Source organism: Nothoprocta perdicaria, unplaced genomic scaffold (genome assembly GCF_003342845.1).
Source record: "Nothoprocta perdicaria isolate Ctin4 unplaced genomic scaffold, notPer1 scaffold_6, whole genome shotgun sequence".
NCBI classification, from domain to species: domain Eukaryota; kingdom Metazoa; phylum Chordata; class Aves; order Tinamiformes; family Tinamidae; genus Nothoprocta; species Nothoprocta perdicaria.
The window spans coordinates 3,328,932-3,348,457 of NW_020455865.1; the positions used below are offsets into that span (position 1 = coordinate 3,328,932).

General features: G+C 36.6%; 1 protein-coding gene across 1 annotated transcript; it reads left to right on the forward strand.

The window, feature by feature from the left end:
• The first annotated feature begins 308 nt into the window (after positions 1-308).
• Positions 309-18,604, forward strand: CCDC180 (coiled-coil domain containing 180). Its single transcript, XM_026049650.1, has 34 exons — positions 309-395; positions 491-619; positions 788-898; positions 1,413-1,508; positions 1,767-1,930; positions 2,157-2,312; positions 2,977-3,056; positions 3,482-3,570; positions 4,224-4,346; positions 4,759-4,932; positions 5,294-5,409; positions 5,739-5,865; positions 6,331-6,370; positions 6,471-6,802; positions 6,978-7,195; positions 7,854-8,029; positions 8,471-8,651; positions 9,025-9,171; positions 9,445-9,589; positions 9,807-9,923; positions 10,289-10,387; positions 10,947-11,060; positions 11,469-11,668; positions 11,987-12,087; positions 12,460-12,592; positions 13,155-13,229; positions 13,600-13,666; positions 14,416-14,557; positions 14,726-14,886; positions 15,644-15,781; positions 16,244-16,355; positions 17,066-17,171; positions 17,649-17,787; positions 18,389-18,604. The coding sequence occupies exons 1-34, from the start codon at positions 366-368 to the stop codon at positions 18,518-18,520; spliced, it is 4,470 nt and encodes a 1,489-aa protein (XP_025905435.1). The 5' UTR covers positions 309-365; the 3' UTR covers positions 18,521-18,604.
• Positions 18,605-19,526: the final 922 nt, after the last annotated feature.

A 19,526-nucleotide genomic window follows, 5' to 3' on the forward strand; every position in this document is an offset into this window, starting at 1 on the left:
TGTTATTCTTGGAAGTTGCAATTGTTTACACCATACTCAACCTTATCCATGTTTTTATCCTTCTGAAAAATGACAAATTAAAATTAAAGGAAATAAAAAGTATTTTTTAGCTTTACAATTTTCACCATGGATTAACCTAGAATTTCCTTTCTGTGAAAAGCTGTCAAGCACTATAAAAGCTGCACAAGATATAAAGGCAGTTGGTTTTGTGATTTATTGTGCATGCCATACATTTTCTGCAGCAGCAGTTCCAAACTCCACCAGTCTCATTTCTTTTTTGGGCAGTTCCCGAGAAAACAAGCAGCAATATTTTGGATCGCGTGTCAGGACGCAGGCGAGGCCGTCACGATGAAGCACTGACCTTAATGCACCGTGAACTTGCCTGCATTGCCAGGGTAAGACTGGATCTTGCAGTTCAGGTAGTTTGGAGTGCTATGCAAAAGATAGGAACTAATATCCAAAAGAGCCAGCTAATTCTTTACCTTTTTAGGAAATGGAACCTTTTATTTTGGAGCCTGGGAATTTGCTTTTGTCAAAACTGTTGGAATCAGATAGCAAAATCGAACTTCTGTTCAAAAAGATTGAGCTCCACACTGATCTGGAAGGCTTCTCAATAGAAGTAAGGCAGCAGTTGTCATTTTCTCATTTTCATATTTTTATACCTATTGTTTGCAATCCACTTGGTCTGTGTAACATGTCTTTCTATGTCTAGCTATACTTTTAAGATATAATTGCAATCTTTTACTTCTAACTTCTCAGTGAAATTGCTAGTAAATCTTCCTTGCAGAGTTTGGAAGAATTGTGGGATGTCATCCACAAGGAATCCTTGGCCAGAAGGAAGTGGATTAGGGAAATGGATGAAACCTTAAAAATGGTCGAATGGAGTCGAACTGACAAAGTGAGCTGTGGTTTTAATGACTGTTAATTAATTGTAAGTTTATTATTTAATCACAGTGCTGGGTATAGAATAGAATATTCTATAGAATAGTTTGGGTCTTTTTTTGTTTGTTTGTTTTTTTGTTTGTTTGTAATTATGAGTCAAAGAGCTCTGCCATGGTTTTTAATACACAAGTGATTACTGCCTTTTCGCCAATAGCTCCTGCTCTGATTCTATGCAAACATAATCAGGAAAAAGTTACTGAACACTGGAGATAAAAACGTAAATGTGTGGCTTAATAAGTGGGTAATTCATAATAAAGTCTTTACTGCTTTGTCCTAGCAAGCAACCAAAAGCAGTCTCTGTTTGCAGTGCAGACACAGCATTAGCTCAGCACAAAGCAAATCTCCATCAGCATCACTAGTTATTTTTCTATTTAATTAGTTGTGAAAATGACCAGAGGAGACCAGAGTAAGTTAAGAAACTGACCTCTCAGTTAGATGCCTGTATTGTTTTTTATTGTTTTATTGCACAGATAACAGAAGTACTGAGAAAGTACACCGTGATGTTGGAGGAGATTGCGTTCCTCTTACCACCTGATGTCTACAGGTTCATGAATGATGAAGCCATGGTAAGGGTTTAGTGTTGAGTCGTATCTGTTTGTTAGAAGATGGAAAACTCAAATATTTCCAGAATCTTTCTTCTTTTGCCACCCTGAAACTCATGACTTGTAGCTATCAAAATAATATAGAAGAGCATTTTCCATCTTGCAGTTCTAAATATTTGTATTCTTTCTTCTGTAATCAGTTAGCTCAGTATAGAGCTGGCAGTTTTCTTGCTTGCATGTTATGTGCTGCTCTCGTTCCTGTTTTTATGTTTTAATAAACAGATTATTAACAGAGCCCTATTGGCCAATCGGAGGGCAATTGCCAAGCTGTTCTTTAATCTAATGAAAATGGAGTTGAAAAGGGAATTATCACATAGGTTGAAATGGCAGGATAAGGTGAAGGACTGGAGGCTCCTGCAAAAGAACAATGTGCTTCAGAGTTTCAGGTCTGAAATTTTGAAACTGATTATGTTTTGGAGTGTCTGTAGCACTAGTGAGCAGTGATCATTTGACTTTTTAATTAAAATTATATTTTATTCTTTGTCCTTTATAAAGCTAAGAAAAAATTTAACATTCTTTCATATATATAAAAAACACAATCTGCATTTGTATTTCAAACATGAAATTTTCCAAAGCAGGTGTTTTATATCAGAGTGTTCTTGTATCCTACAGAGAATTTATGGCAAGTGAAGAAATACAGAATCCACCAGCTGTACAACAAGAAGTGGAAAACATGATAGAGAATCACATTTTCCTTAATGAAAGGAGAGTAGAATTTCTGCAACACCTTGGGTATGAAAAAAAAAAGAATAGTAATGGGAAAACAGGGCACTTGCTAGAGCAAATGAATGCTTAATTGTAGAGTCACTCTGTGCATTGCAGACTGGAAGAAGCAGTGCAGCTATAAAGTTCTAAACTTCTACTCTAGACTTCTCTTTAATGGGAAAAAATGTATTTTCTTGAATTTCAGTGCGCAGGTTACATTAATTGTCCTCCAGGCTTAGAAATGCAGGAATGCATAAATAAATCTCTTTGACCATAAAGAAAAAATAGTAGAAATAAGGGCAGACAAGGCTGAGTGGATAAGTAAAAATTGTTGACCTTGTCTAGACATTGTTTAAGGTTAACTTGAATTTGTATAATAAATTAAACTTAAAGGAGATTAATGGGATCTCATAGCAACATATTTTGATTTTCTCCATTCTGACAAAGAGAAGATAGTGTGGGTGCAATTTATTACACTATTGCCATTTTAAAATATAGTCTTTTTCTTAGCTTGTACATAAGAACTATTTGGATTATACTTAGTTCCTTGTCATTAAAAAGTAGCTTGAGAAACAGCAGGCATTGTATTTTCATTTTTAATATGGCTGTCTCTTCTAACCACCGAAGTAAAGCACAGTAGTTTGGCTCCTCTGATTTTTAATTTCATTCTTTGAGAACTGACCAAATTATATTTGCAAACGCTGACTTTTGTTTCATATTTTGATAGTCACCTTTTGCCCCCTACGCACACGAAAGCTGAGATGAACGAATGGTATGAATCGTTGGTGGATTTGAACAGCAGCATAGGTAAGGAGGGGAATTGTAAAACCAGTCTGGATCTTTCTTTTCCTGGCAGGAGGTGACTCTTACCTTGCTGTGAATATGTTTGCTGTATTCATTGTTCTGGCTGTTTCTCTATTCCTCCTAAATTGCTTAGCAGTACAGCCAAAATAAGCTGCTTGTTGCATTGCTTCCCTTTTGCCGGCACTAGTATTTTCACATGGTAAGTTCTAGCAGTAATTGACCTAGAATAACTAACTACCTTTAAGCATAATGATAAACAGATTTGTGTATGGATGCCTCATTTTGCTGGCTGATAATGTTACAATTTGAAGATGCAGTGGGATGATTTGGGGATCCAGCATAGGTCCTGTCATGTTTCCCTTACACAATGTCTTGTGGAATGCTGAAATCTAGCAGTGGATATTACGTTCTGTTCTGGATCTCTTCAGATACCCACAGTGAGCAGTGTCTGCTGAAAATTCGTGCCCAGTATGAGAGGGTCCAGCAGAAATGTTTGACAGAAGTGCAGTTATGCCAGGTCAGTATCGCAGTTTAACAAATGCTTGGGAGGATTCTTGATAGCAGGGTGGCGTTTGAGGATCCAGCCAACTCTCACATAGCAACTGAAGTTACTTTTCAACCTCTCCCTTATTTTATTAAGAAACCTACTGTGTATTTTGTTTTGCAATAATATGTGGTATTAGTGCATGAAATGTATGAAAACTGAGTAACAGCGACTAGTAATGACCAGGGTGCTGCCCCACATTTAGGCAGAAGACTCACGATTAAAACCTCCAGCATTTCTGCTGAGTCTGGCTGATCTTGGGCAAGAAATTCTACCTCTCCCCCTCAGTTTCTCTGTAGATTCGTACTGTTTACTAGCAGAATGTGAGATCTGGGAGCTGAATTTCTCTGTGAAACATACTGGAAAAAAAATGGAGAGTGAAACTGTAGGAAGAACAAATAATTTCATTAATAGTCAGCACCAGGTTTATGAAATTAATGTGTGCTGAAGTAAAACACCAGAGCTTCAGTCTGCTATTATAGGATGAATAGAGAAGCTCTACTGTTTATGCATGCATCATCTACATCCAGCTTAACTTAAGGAATACTGAGTTTAACCACACTCTTTAAAAGCCACATGATGGTTTGTTATACCTGTGTCAATAATTTACCATTCTTTTTATTCAGAATAAACTGCTGAATCTGAAAGCTTGCACACAAATGGAGGCTGAAGAAATTGTGAATTCTGACTTGCTTCAGTTGACTGAAAAATTACAAAGTCGGTTTGAAGAGGAACTGGATCACATGGATGTATGGTTATTACACCCGTCCTTGTTACTCTGGACGTGCTCTTCTTCCTGCACTGCTGTGTGACATGTCATATTCATCCAAGGCCACCAGTGTCATGTTAGGGATAGATCCATGGGGTAATTGGATATCTATCCAATCAGTTTTAAAAACAAGCAAACAAACCCACTCTGGTGTGGTTCAAGAAGTTTGCAATTACTGGTTTCATATCTAAAGTAGCTTTTCAAGGGTGACTTAGATAAAGCTCATCCTGCCTGGAGAAGTTTAGTTCAACTGAAAGAGATTATGCTAAGTATTGATGTTCTACCTTCAGGCAGTCTGTTATTAGGTCAGATATCCCCTTATTCATTCATTTCATCTCATCTTCAAGCAAATATTTTAATAGTTACTGGTTCATTTAACTGTTTTGCTTTAGAGAGATTTGAAGGAGCTGGCTAAGCAGAATGAACAAAACTGTAGAGAATTGTACAGTTATTTTCAGGAGGCCATCGCCCTCTGGGATGTCCATCAGCTCAAACTCTCCTACCAAGAAGATGAACTTAAGCAAAAATTAGATGAATGCAGGTGGAGACAGGATAACTTCATACAGGTAAAAACTTCAGAATATGGTATGATATAAAGAAAGGACTTTTATACAAGAGGCTTTTGGAATTCAAAATACCTGCTTTATAGCAGCTAAAAAATAAAGGGTAATTATTAACACTTACGCTGATATTATTACAAGATAATTTTGTTCTGCCAGATACTTTTTTTAGAATTAATTATTGATTCTTCTATCATAAGTTATGCATTAAATGCATTTAATGCATAACTAGCCCTGTTAATATATTTCCGTTTGCTGTTTGTAAAGTGGCCTTTATTATAAAATTATTTGAATCCTAAATAGTTTTAAATAATTTCAGAAATTAATAATTTCTTTTTCCTTTTTCTTTTTCCTTATGTGTTCTTAGATGACAGAAACTGATCTGGATATAGTTTTGGATAAAATGAGAACAGCAAGCTCTGAAGAAAAGCTGAAGAGATATTTGGAGAAAGCTGTTTCTTCTTTGGATGCTATTGGAGCTGGGTATGAATATTGTAATGCAAACTTGCCAAGTAAAATATATTCAAAAGGTGGTACTAATATGTGAGTTGTTCTTGTGCTGCAGCATGAAGGCGTAAAAACCTCTGTCATCAGCTCTGCTCTGGGTTTGCAAATTTGCATATATATGTTTGTGTATAGATAATTCCCAGAACCGAATGTATTCAGGCCTAAAATACAGTACAATGATGGCTTCCAGGTCAAACAATGTATGAAATAAGTGTAAAAGTTAGATTTGGATTTAAAGATATCATAATCATGTTTTGTTTCTGTATGTAGTTAAGTCTCTTAAACAGTCACCTTGTATTTGACAGGTATGAGACGTTCAACCATGTTCTAGTGGAAAAAGTAATGGCTTACCCAGAAGCTGTTTTGCAGGAGTTGATTTCTTATAGTGAATCCATCAGCCAATATTTCAATGTAAAAGAAATCTTTAAACAGGTATAAAGAAAACAAACTACTTGTGTTTTAAAATCTTGCTGGTATGTTCACTTTTCACTTTTGGGAATCTACACTCTTGTTGAAATTCAGATTAAAAAAAAAAGAAAAATCCATTGTTTTGAAGTGCTTCTGCTTGGTGGGATGGGGGAGACGGGGGAAACAGTGTTTCTGAATTCTGCAATTTGCATTTGCTATAAAGTACATTTCAGCAAATTAACAGAAAAGTGAAAAGCAACAAAATTAATTTCAATGTTATGGTTAGTTCATTTGTTATTAGTTCAGTTAAAAGATAAATGATCCATTCAGGACTAGACTACCTTTTTAAAATAGATATAATTTGAGAAGAGATGTGAATTTATCATTCTAGGGAAACCAATTCTTATTTTTAAATTGTAGAACTTGGTTTTTTTGTTTGTTTATTTGGTTTTTTTGTTTTGTTTTGTTTTTTTGTTTTTTCTCTATTAGACCTTGCAAGGAAAGATAGAAACAACTTGTCAAGAGCAAGGTAATATCTCAATGGCAAAAATAGTTTTTTTTCTGCTTTCTTGTCTTTTAACCTGTATTTCATTGGGTTGTGACCAATAAACTTTATTTTAACTGAGAAGAATTAATTGAGGTTTCGGAAGCTGAAATTACAGTGGAACAGCAAGCTGAGAGCCCTGCACAAGAATATGAAGAAGAAAAGGAAAAGACTGATACCATTCGACAGGAAAATAAGGAAACACATACACCTGAGAATGAGGACATCTTTGCACAAGAAACGGAAGAAACAGAGCAACAAGAGGATGAGGAGAGTATTCCTCATGAAAGTGAAGAAACTGAGGAGACCGAGCAGGGGGTAAACTTTGCACAAGAAGGTGAAGAAGAGAACAAATTTGAAGGTGAAGGAAGTCCTGCAGATGATCATGATGAAATGGGAAGACCCCGTCAGGCTGAGGTAGTCCAGATTCTTTAAACTAAATAAGAAGTACTTTGCACAAACAGTGCACATCAGTCTTTATTGTTTAATCTATCTCCTGGGCAAATAGGACTTAAATCCTCTTTATAGAAAACTGAACTATAAATAACCATAGCAGTTTTAAAGATAATAATGATTTCCAATTATTTCCTAGGATGTGATCAAGAGTGACGAGGTGGAAAGCTCAGAATTTGCTGTTGAGATCTTTTCCACTTCTAGTGGAAACACTTACACAGTTTTGGGAGCTGAAGAAGCGGGAAAGAGCAGCATCCCAGAGAATTACGTTTCTCAATACGAACAAAGAGAATCACTTCCTGCACACCTGAAACATGTCCTTATAGAAGAAGCTGTGTTTGCAGAGCTTAAACGATGGTTAGTAGAAAACGGGTTATTTTTAAATCTTTAGGTAGTAAGTCAATTTTGGATGTTTGGAAAATAAAACTTATGAATCAATATCCCCTAACTAACAAAATGTTCTGATATAATTCCTTTCTTAATAAAAATAGGAGAAATTTTACATGTTGCTTTTCACCTGTGACTTTCAAAGTACCTAACATAAAAGTATTATTTACAAAGAAAAACAGATGTAGGGAAAAAAAGAAATTTGCCCAAATTAGCAGCAGCAGAACAATAAAGGTAAAATGTCTGGCACTCAATAGTATTCTACAAGTTCAAAAACACTCTGCTCTTTAGTAATATTTTCTCAGCCTTCACTGCTGCAGAACAGGAAGAGAATTTCAGAGAAATATTGCAAGATGCGTTAACTCGAGATAGCATAAAGGAGAAAGAAACTATTAATTGGTCATGCTAAGATTATTTATGGTTTTGATGCATCAGAATAATAGCACCAGTACTGTGTAAACAGTAACAAAATCTGTTTTCCTATGGTCAGTAGTTCAATTCTTAAAACCTGATATATTTATTTAAAGCTTTGAGTTTATACACATGTAAAATTAAAGCTTGTGTCTGTGTTGCAATATTCCATGGTGCTGACTGTTCCTCACTGTAATAATTTATTTTTCAATCATAGGATTCGCCTCTGCTTCTTTGAGCACTTGGAGAAGTGGTTCACACAGTCTTTATCCAACTCTTCCGTCATTGTGGATGCGAAGAGAGAGGAGCTGAAATCAGAACTTAATCTGCACCTTCACTTGCATCAGTCAAGGCAGGAGCACATAAAGACAAATATCTACAATGTTAGAGCTGGTATCTACTTTCTTTAACAGTAGTCTTAGTAAAAAATTAGTAGTGTTACAGAAAAAGAATTAGCAAGTGTTGGGAGAGACAAAGTGTCAACGGTTGCCTCCTGGATAGGAGAGGAAGGACCTTGCGATATAAAATGCCATTGAACGGCCCTATATTGGCCACAAATAATAATTCTTTCTTGAAAACTGTCAAGTTCTTTTGAGGAGGAAAAATAATTAAAGATACTGGGATGAAGGAAAAGATATTTGCAACTTGATCTGATATAATCAAAAATGTGAGAAAGAAACAAAGAATCATGTTTTTATTGTATTTTTAAGCTTCTCTGAGGTGTGGTGTGGCCTGGCTTTGTTTTCTCCTTGCTTCTGCTGATAGATTTACTTGTGATTGTGGTAGCCCAGAGGGTGTAATGACCAGATTGTTTTGTTGTTGTTTTGTTACCAGCGGAACTGTCGCTTCACAAGGAGCGTCTGGAGTGTCACTGTGCAGGGGTGGTGGAAGCTCTGGGCAAGGAAAAAAATGAATTTTTCCGACTTCGTGAACAGCAAAACACCATCAGCAAAGACTTCTGCTCACGGGTCCGTGACATGGGATCTGCCTTGGTTGGTGCTGCCAAGACTGAGAAGTGAGTGTGTTACAGGCCCTGTTAGCTGGGAATTTGAGTGGTTAGACTCCCGTGGTTGATATCTGAGATCTCTCTTGATCCTACTTTGCCTTACGAGTTTGCTTTATCTGTGCTGTTATTCAGTGAAAACTATCTCCTGGATTTGTCTGCACAGCAATAGCAATTGCATAAATAGTTTTGAAGGATGTTTTTCAATAACATCTACTGCTTGCCGGTGTCTTCCGCATGTTCATCAAAGCAATCCCGGTTCAAGGAGCTGCTTTCTGAAAACTAAACATCTTGAGTCCTCGGGTACTGTTTGTGTGCTTACCAGCAGCAGCCTTGGAAACACTCTATTTGTACCTTTTCTCTGTCTTTTAACACCTGCTGTTAGGTTGGTTTCTTTCACTGAAAGTCTTCACTCAGAGCTACTTAATCATCTCGAAATCATCCAGATTTCCCTGAGAAGCTACCGGAACTATTTGGAGGAATCTTTGGGAAAATTGCGAGATTCAAATGTGGATTTTCTCAAAACTTGCAGGTATAGATATTCCGTTGAAGGGATATTTATAAATACAGTTAACTACTTCCAGTTATCAGCCTTTATTGCATAAGCAGAGCAGTAAAATTAAATTTTATCTTGTTATTCAGCTAGTCAGTATAATAAATAAAAGTTCCTAAACCTCCAAGCTGTAATTAATACTGTTTCCATCAGTTTCATATGGATATCTGTGTAATAGCTAAAATAGTCTTTGAGAAAAGGAAGACTTCTATCCAACTGCTTCTCTTTGCTTTCTTTTGGGTTTTTTTTTAGATTATTTTCAGAGGGAGGTAACTTTTCTCCTGAAGAGATGCAATTTTTCTGCAAGCGTCTTCAGAAAGAATGTGAACGTATTGACTCTTTCGAAGGTTTAATCATGGTTGACATGGAAAAAATGGAATCAGACTACTTTGAGCAGGTGTGCAGAGCTTCATTCTTTTAAATTATGTGTTATATTCACAGATTTAATGTGACTTAGCACCAACCTGCTCCCAGATGTGACTGTAAAGCAGTTCTAGTTAATTCTACATGATAAATATGTGATGGAAAACATACAAAGAGATGGTGAATTATATAAATAAAATTGGAAAAGAGTGAAAAATAATTACTTCTGTCTCTTCCTGTATTTTGTAAAGGCTACTGAAATAATCAGCCAGTCTGAAACCAAATTCCGTTATCTTTCTATGGATCGAGCCTTTATGGAAAAGATCCAACGATTTCTGACAAATCTACAAGTGAAAATCAAGTCAGAGGTACGAACAGAAGCACTAGACCTTTGTTCAATTTAACTTTAATCATTCCTCTATATAGTTCTTTAATTAGAGATTTAGGGTTGAATTCCAAGAGGACAAATATTAAGTGACCTCTTCTGTTTATTCAAGTTTTCTGTAATTATTCACTCGAAATTGTGGTCTTGCTACTGTTGCAGCTATGCTAGATCAACATGGTCTTGCAGCACATTAAGCAGGTACCTGCTCAAATAAGTGAATCCTCCCTGAGGATCCAACCTGCCTCCGCCTACTCCCTTTTGCAAAAACACAGACATTTCTGCAGCTATTGGCAGTGCTCATTGAATTTGCAGGGATTTTCATTTCACCAGTATCTGCTTCTGCTCTAGGTTGCAAACTCTAATTTGCAGGCGGTGACGTTGAACTCCTGCCTGGAGAAGCTCCATGAGAAAATAGATGCTTGTGCTCGTCCTACTGCGGATAAAGAAGTAAGTTCTAAATGGTACCAACTGGCTTAAATGTGACTCACTGTGCATATTTGTAGCGTTGAGGAAGCACCCACCAGGGACCAGATGGTCAAAATGACATGATGGGTTATAAACATACCTGTGGAGGTCAGGGCTTGGATGCTCAATTTTACCCTTCCTCATAAACAAGTCTCTATCTGTGTCCATTACCAAAAGAAAAAAGGCTCAGAACTTTTGTTTAGGAAGATCCCCTGCTGTCTCAGTATTGCTTTTGCATGGATATGCCCTAGTCGTTCCCTCCTTTCCAGCTTTGAGTAAGGAGATTTTAAGGATATTTACACTTGTGATTATATTTGAAACCAAAAATTTCACTTCTCCTAACAGTAGGTAAATCTTACTGCTTCCACATATGTGTAGGCAAAATGGTGAAAAAACTGTTTTGGATGCAACTGATACATTTTATATAATATATTTTATATATTCAATATAGATTATATGGAATTATATAGCCAATATATTTTAAAAGTAAGAAATTTCTCTCTAATTTAGTAAATAACATATATATTATCATATTTTTCAGGCTTTGACTTCAGAAGAGTTGTATGATTTTTCTAAAATAGTGTTGAAAGAACTGAAAAAGAGGAGTCAGTATCTTGACTGCTTGCTAGTAAATGTAACCAGCCTTTATGACAACGTAAGATAATATCCAAGTTCTCTATATTGTATTTAATTTCAAATTTGACAGAATGGCAGGCTTTATATCAAGTGGATTTTTTCCTTCCAAGCATAGAAGATTCTGTCTTTATTTTGTAATCCACAGTAGATCATATGTTTTACATGTTTATATTGAAATATTGCTTATGATTATTAGATAACTGCATAGTGAAAATGTAACTGCTTCTAAATGCCCGAATTGTACAGGTTTAACAATGTTATAAGCTGTAGTAACATCATGTTATTAAAATTATAAAACTTTTCCTTCCATCCTTTGAAGCAAATTAGTGACTGTTTGGATGATCTCCTTTAGTAATTAATAACTGCATGGAATACTGTCATTAATGCATCCTCCAGTGAAGAGGCTTTTCTTTTCTGACCGTTCCAGGAGGACGTTTCCTCTTCTGCCACAGAGGTTACAACACAGGGTCCAAGTGCAGATGCCGTTCGAACAGAGTCCCTCAGAGCTGACAGCAGCATGATGCTGATGGGGTTGGATCCCGTTAAATTTCCTTTGTTAAATCCAAGCAGAATGGGAAAGTCTGCAGTTGAAGATATATCAATAAGTGTTATCAAAAACTTACTTGAGTAAGTATAAACTATGTTATATAGGAATTAAATGTTTGCCTTCTAGTGTATTATTTTATTTAAAGGGCGATTACATGCTACAGGGTGCTAAATGTATGTGAATGAACATACAAAGTACATTATAAACAAGTAACTCGCAAGTAAGTATTTTAATGCACAGAAGTGCTTATAGAAGCACCTCAGTTCCTGTTAAGCCATTAATTGCACCTGAAAAGCTCTTTACATTTAGACAGTCAGTTGTAAATACAATCCTATCTGGTGCACGTTATCACAAAAATTAAGCTTCAATAGCACGTTGTAGGGATAGAGAACTTGTAGCAAGGTATTCAAAATCCCCTTTTCTTTCAGAATTCAGCCATCCCAAAAGTCCTCAATCTCAAATCCAGAGAGGAATGAAGGTTCAAACTCATTGGCACCAGGTATGTCTGCAGTTCTTTCAATACGTTATATTCATCTGCGTTGCAGCTTCTAGGATGTCACTGAGCAAGTCCAGCTTGCCCTCAAAGCAGTGTCTTTTACTGCTTGTAGCTTACACACTAGCTCCAAGAGGGGTTTTTGCAATGATCAAGATGATCTCTCACTCTTAACCAACAAAAGCTGCAGACTGAAGTAGTGATTTTAGGACAAGGTGCACCCATATTTGTGATGGCAAAAGGAAAGGGGGTTGGAAGGGAAAGAATGGAAAGAAACGTCAGGAACGTTTTTTTGTGTAGAAACGTCTACACAAATGTAGAAAAAAAAAAAGACTTTGGTTGACATTTTTCAATGTTCTTCTCCTTTTAACTATAAAGCAATTCTTCCCACATCAAAGAAGATTTCTTACCTGAATGTGCCTGATGAAGGTCCCCAGAAATCCGCTTACAATTACCCAGCTCTGAGCACAAAAAAGTCATCCTCCATTATAAGAAAGGTGTCAACAGGAAGGTAAGACCTGTGAAAGAGAAATTCCGCTTGCCTCGTTCCTATGTAGAAATCTCTCAGCTCTGCCTGCTCTCTGAAAACTGCTCGGTGCTCTTTTGTATTAGCTTGTGTTTTAGTCTCTGCTTATGCCTTGGGTTCTCATCCCTGCTTACATCTTTTTAATCAGCTCTACATTTTATTTGGATTTTGTCAGGGGAAAAAAAAAAAAGAATTTATCTTCTGCTGTTCTTTTCTGTCATAAAAATGTTGAAATGTAGACTTAACACCACTTTAAGCCAGTATGGCTTAATTTTCAGGCCTGACATCTTCAGCTTGGTTCACAGATAGATGAAATGGGCTACTGTAATAGTGAAAACAGCAAAAAAGTCTTAAAGAGACATTGAAGAGAGTGTCTTTAGCAAAAATTATATCAAAAATATTTTCTTGTAATGTTTGTTTTTTTCAGTTATATTTTTATCATTTTTTCTTAAGTTTCATGTCCATTGCATGACTGACTAACTGAAATAACTGGCCTGGGAAGCAAAAGATATGTTAGTAGTTTCAAATTTATGTTTTGATCCCTTAGTACGCAGAAATACAGCAGAGCGGGTCGCAATGACAAGAGATTCTATATATTTGAAGAGAAGCCTCCAGAATCTGAGTAAGCCTTGTATATTTACTGAGACCAAAATTTTCTCTCTTACAGAAATAACTGTTGATCTCTTTAGTTATCTATTTAGTTATTTATAATGGTGAACTACATAGATAACTATCATTTTTTAGGTGCTTAATCCTGATACTTATCATTAAACTATTTATAGACAGGTTCATTTTGTAGCATATTTTAAAATAAACGAAAAGTTAATCCTTTTTATTCTATGTAATATCTGCAATAAGTGAGCTCACTGCGTATCTACAGTTCTGTGCATTTACACGTGCATGAAATTAAAAACCAAAGGGTTCAAGAAATAGTAAGTATTGCCAGTATAATTTTTTACAGTGTGATTCTCTTTCATTTTGCTTGTTTTCAGTACTTTTAAGGGGATTATTAACAGCCTTCTCTGGGCGGGTAGTGACAGCTTGCTCTCTCTTGCTGAGGTAAGAAAACTCAAAGTTCTTCAGTTATTTTTGCTGCCATAGTTCTACTCTTGTGGCAACTAATTAATTTGCTTCTGCTACAGTGTTTGGATGTTCCAAAAGCTTCCTTTCCTTGTGTCCATCTATTTTTTTTCCAATAATGTTTGACACTGTAATTTTAAACAGAGGTTTCTTTGTAAGTATTAAGTATGTTAGAGTCTTGGGCAACATCATGTACGTGGACAAGCATGGACATCCATACTTAGTTTTATAGTAGAAAGACTGCAAAGCCAAGACAGTTCCAATATTCTTCATTCCAATGGCATCAAAGGAGAATGTCAAACTGAGACAGCATGGAGGAGTGACATGTGCCTACAGACTTTCCAAATAGCCATAGATGTACTGAAGTGTTGTTGCAAGCATCTGTAACCAAGCTGTTCCATGTTAGGACTTGCTACGTGACAGTATAATCTTAATAACTAATATTTTAATACATATCACCAAACCTAAAAGCAATACAGTGGGAAGAAGATTGATAGTGTCTTTGCCAAATTGGTAAGTAAGCTGCACTGCAATCTCAAAAACTAGTACTTCAAATATCAAATAGGCATGAGGATAAAAGCTCTGATAAGGGCACAGGGCGAGGGAGACAAGTGGTCTTAAATTAGAGAGGTTAACAGCCTTAAACATCTCTGCTGCTTTTATATGCTTAGGTGTGACTTGTTTGGATGTGTTACCCACCTTTTCTGTTTTATCTTTGCCTTCCAAAGGAGTTCTACCGAAAAGATAAGCATCAGATCACAATTCCTGAAGATCTGCCTGAGACATTTGAACACTGTGCTGAGCGGCTCAGACAGAAACTAGTGTCATACCAAAGTCAAACAGAAGACTACTATAATTCCTGTCTAATAGGTAAATTCCTAGAGCAAAGTCCTGTGTAAACATGAACGAAAATTGCAGTGACGCTCAGTGGCAGAGTTCCGGTTGATTTTATGGGAAATTTGGCAAAGAACTAAGAGTTGTGTTTACTTACAATGAGTACCTCCATGTCACACAAATATCTCTGCCTTTTCCAAAAAGAATTTCGGGATCAGCTGAAGTTGTTTGAGGAGCATCTCCCTTATGTCTCACAGTTGGCAGTCAATAGTCTTTTAAAAGAGCATGAGCAGAAGCTCAGCTGTTCCATTGATCAGATTCGGCACCTCTTCAATAAGCAGCTGGAAAACTGGGAGAGTATAAAGGTATGTATTATGGACATGCTGGAATGCTTTTGGTGAAAGATATCCTAAATGCATTGATTTCCCAAAATTTAGTTTTATTGATGTTTGCTTAATCAGTCCCTGCTGATCTAGCCACAGACTTGGCCTGTGTTGCTCTACTGGAAGCTTTACCTTTCTACATCATGTCATTGCTTCTAGAACTGGGTTTCCTCTCTGTTATCTTGTACAAATATCTGTCATTTTTATTCTTAAGCTGTAGATTATTTAATGGCTGTAACATTGTGGCAGCACATACTATGTCGGTGCACTCTCCCTTGTAGTTTCTATTACCTACAGAAAATTTAACATTATGTAGTTTTACTACCTTTTAAAAAGGAGTGCATCTTATCAGCCCTGATAAGAATCATAAAATAGATTGTGCAGAAAACATTATAAGTAATTTTTTAGACTTTGCTCTGAGTGTTAAGTCAGAAAATACAAGGAAAATACAGATATAATAAATATCTTATTTGCTATTTGGTAAGCGAGATTTTCACTTGTGAAGTTATGAACACAAGCCAAGATGAGATGAGAGAGATGAGATGAGAGGCCCTGCACTTCAATAGATGCTTAAGCAGTTTTGTATATACTGCACTGCAAGGTTTATCTTACCCTGCCAAGGAACACAGCAAGTTCTTTCTGAACACTTGTGTATAAAATGCTTATTTTTACTTTTTTTCCTCATAATAATTCAATTGCATATTCCTCACAGAAAGAACTTTTTACTTATGTCTTAAAGGCTGTGCACACAAACCAATTGCGCCCTTCTCTGGGACATCCAGATAATTTGCTTCAGCTGGAAGCTTTGTGCCAGAAAGAAATAAAAAGGCAAAAAGAGCAAGCTGATGCCATTCGCCTCAATACCCAGAAGATGCAGGTAACTATAAAGCCATTGCTTAATATGAACTTGTAACCTAATATGTTTGGAAAGGAGAGAGCATCTTGCATGCATTTCTCCTCCCCATTAAAAGTAAAATAGAAAATGTTTTCAATTTTGTGAAAACAGTATCTTCTAACTACGAGTTATAAGTTACCAGTGTAAGATCCATATATGTATGAATGCATATATGCAAGTTCACAATCTTATTGTGGGACTAACTGATCTTCTGTAATGTTCACAGACCATACTGAAAATACCTAAGTAATGTCTCTCCTTAGCTCTACACATCCCTGCACTTTTAGAGCCTTTTGTTTGCCACTTAAAACTATTATATGTTTAGATCTGTAGCTTCTGTAAAAGCTCAAAGTTGGAGAGTTGTGTTTAGAGGCAGTCTAAAAGAAAAGGAGATGAACTATGAAAGGAATTAATTCCTCTCTCTTGTATCCCATTTCCCAACAGACCAGTGCTACTGAGTGTGCTCAGAACTTTGTTTCTGCACTAGCTGCCTTCACAGAAAAGCTGCTTCTGGAATTAGATGAAAGTATCACTATTGACGACGTACAGCTAGCAAGTAAGTCGAGATTGCTTGCTCAGGCCTCAGCATCTTTCTCAAAGATACCAGCAGGCTCTCCCTAAAAAATGGAAATAGTTGGATTATTCCTTGATTTTGTGTGATTTCTACTATAAGCATCTGTGCTAATTGTTTTGCTTAATCATATGCTTACTACTGAATAATTGGAAAGATTAAATAACACCTACTGAGCTGATTTTTTAATCATTTTTCAAAGGTTTCAATTACATTTCTCTGCAATTTAAGTTTCATAAAAAGTACTGAATGTTGCATGAATGCTACTGTGTTTGCATGTCTTATTGAATAAAAAGAGCTTCTCGTATCTTCTGTCATGCTTCCTACTATGTGAATTGAGTACTTTCTACTGGAACTATTTTAAACATATTCCTATCAGAGATGGTAGAGCAGAATTCAGTTAGCCCAACTTTAAAGGTAAGTGGAGAAAGATATGCTTTTATAAGCTCAAATAAGAAAAAAAGATTTTTGTATACTCTAGTACTTTAAATGGAAAGATTTGAGAGTTATATTTGAGGGTGAAGGAACCTCTAGAGTCTGTCTGGTCCAACCCCTCTGCTCAAACATAGTCATGTATGCAGAGCTATTTCTTAAAAGTGAAAACCATTGAGCTCCATGCAGCACAATCTCTTCAAAACAGCAGCATGGCTACCGTGGTTCTGCTGCTGCTAAGTCTGCCTTCTACCGTGTCCCAGAAATTGAAATGCCCAGAGAGAAGATCTCCACCCTGCTGCGTCGAAAGCAAGCTGGGCTCTCTTTGCAGACCTCTGAAGCTGAGCAGTTGATTGAACGTGGGAGCAGGTAACCTTTGAAGATACTGAACACTGTTCTGTGTAGTTGTAGTGCTCCAAACTCATCTTAGATACTGTTCTTCTAGTTTTCTGCTCCACTTATTCAAAATGTTGAACACTTAGTGTAAGTGCTTATCATTAGTGATGTCATTTGACTGGTTACAGGGCTGTTTGGGTAGATAATGATTCTAAGGAAAACACAGGAATGGACTGATACAAAAATGAATTGTGTATCCTATTGTAATGCATTTTTTTTTTGCCATACCACTTTTCCAGCCACTATCTATCACTCACAGCACTTAAAAATATATGAAAGTAGGACTTATTTTCACTCAGAAGATTACTGTGTAGAATTCTTGACATTTGAAATCAAGGGTAGTCATCCTAAATAAGGGGGAGTTAAAGCACAAAAGATGAATCACATTTTTAAATACGATGAGCAAAAACTAGTCTTCTAATCCCTTTTCTGTTTGGTTTTGCTTTGAAGGACTTGGCCGGGAATACCAACAACTACTCTTCCAGGCATTTCAGACCATATCCTTTGCAGGGAAACTGCCTCTGTGACAACTGCTAAGACCACACTGGGTCACGTAGCAGTAGTGGAAGCAAGAGATGCCGTATATGAGGTTGGTCTGTGGGAGAGGACTGCATGTAAGGGGGCAGATGATAGTGATTTTACAGAAGAATGTATAGATGTGTTTAAGTTTAGAGTACACAGCGTTTTCAGCCATATTCACTATGATAGAAATCCTCTTTCATCCCCCTTTCTTGGTCATGATGTCAGAAGTGGACAGGGAAGTTTCTTGGGGAGCCAATTCAGGTACATTGCAACAAAAAATTGTTTCGGTAGAGCAGCATGGACAAGGGAATGGATCAGAAACAGGACACGTTGCCTCTCAGCAGTACCATAGCTTAAAAACTAGCTGCTGATACCATATTTCTACCATGTCACTTCAATTTGGCTTGCTTTCTTTCTTCTTTATAAAGCCTACAGCTGTATCCTTAGGTCACAAAGATTAATATTTCATAAAAGGTAAAGGACAGTAAGACATTTTACACCTACCTTTACTTAGTTTAGAACTCTCAGATCATTGTTTCCACTGTGAAAATATTCACTCTTTATTCATTAAGCCTGCTAGAAGGATTCCAGACTACATTCCAGACTACTCAAAGATTCTGAGTTGCTGTAATTCCAGGTTATGTTATGTTATGTTATTTTTTGTACAGAAATACAAATGTAAACTTGAGCAGCAATTTGCCCAGATCAAGGAAGAAAGTGAAGCTCAGCTGATAAAAGCTCGACGCTGGGAAGACTGGTGGAAACACTCCATTGAGAAGATAAAGCAGCTCTATACATGAGATCAGTCGAATCTTGCTCATTTCTTTCTGTTCTGCAAATAAATGTACTCCTAATAAAGGAAAGTGATGCCATTGTATATTTGCTGGAGTAATTGAATAAGTAGAGTAAATAAAGAGTTCGTGCGCATGTCTCAGTAAATTCTGTTCTGAGAATAATTAAATTTCTTTCACCAATTTATGAACATTAAGAGGAAATTCCCTTTGTAGGCAGCATAATCTGTGTTGTGAATTGCTGATTTTTTCACATAGCAGTGCGTGTCAGACTCAAGGTGTACAGTTGCTGAACCTACGGTTGCTGAACACTGGAGCTTATTTCCAGAACCTAATTCACACTATTAACTTTATTCAAACGTTGTCTTCTCTATTTCTCTTTTTTTTTATTTACTTACCTTTTATTTCTGAATAACGTTAGCCAAGACATGTCAAAACTATATGAGCTTTGAGCTACTTTTTTTTCAGTAGTCAAACAGCATTTCTGGGGTGTACGCTGATGCCCAAACTCATTATTGGTATAAACAGATTTGTCTGCAATAACGTGGGTGGTGTTTTAGTTCAATGTATTTCTTTTTCCTGTTGCACTGAACAAGCTCAAACTTAAAAGACTTTTTTTTTTTTTTTGCCAATTGATATAAAAACTCCAGCGAATATAAAGTGAAATGTAGATTCGGAGCGGTGCTTCCTTGTTGGATCTCGGCCAGGGTAAAGTTAACTCGTTGTGGTGCTAGCTGGGATGTGATGAACTGAAGAGCAGCAAGCTCAGCTGGATCTGGACTAGAACTCATGTTTAAAGCTCTAGCAAGGTTGAAAGTGTCTGTGCCACAGCATGACTTCAGGTTATAATAATTAAGGGTGACCTCTTTAATGATGAGTTGAGCAAGGAACAACTTCTCCAGCACAAGTTCTTCTCCGTGTCCACCTCCTGAGCAATGCTGTGCTCTCAGCTTACCACCTCTCAGAAATCTGAAACACAGTTTTAGAAATATTTCATCTGCAAAGAAAATTTTCC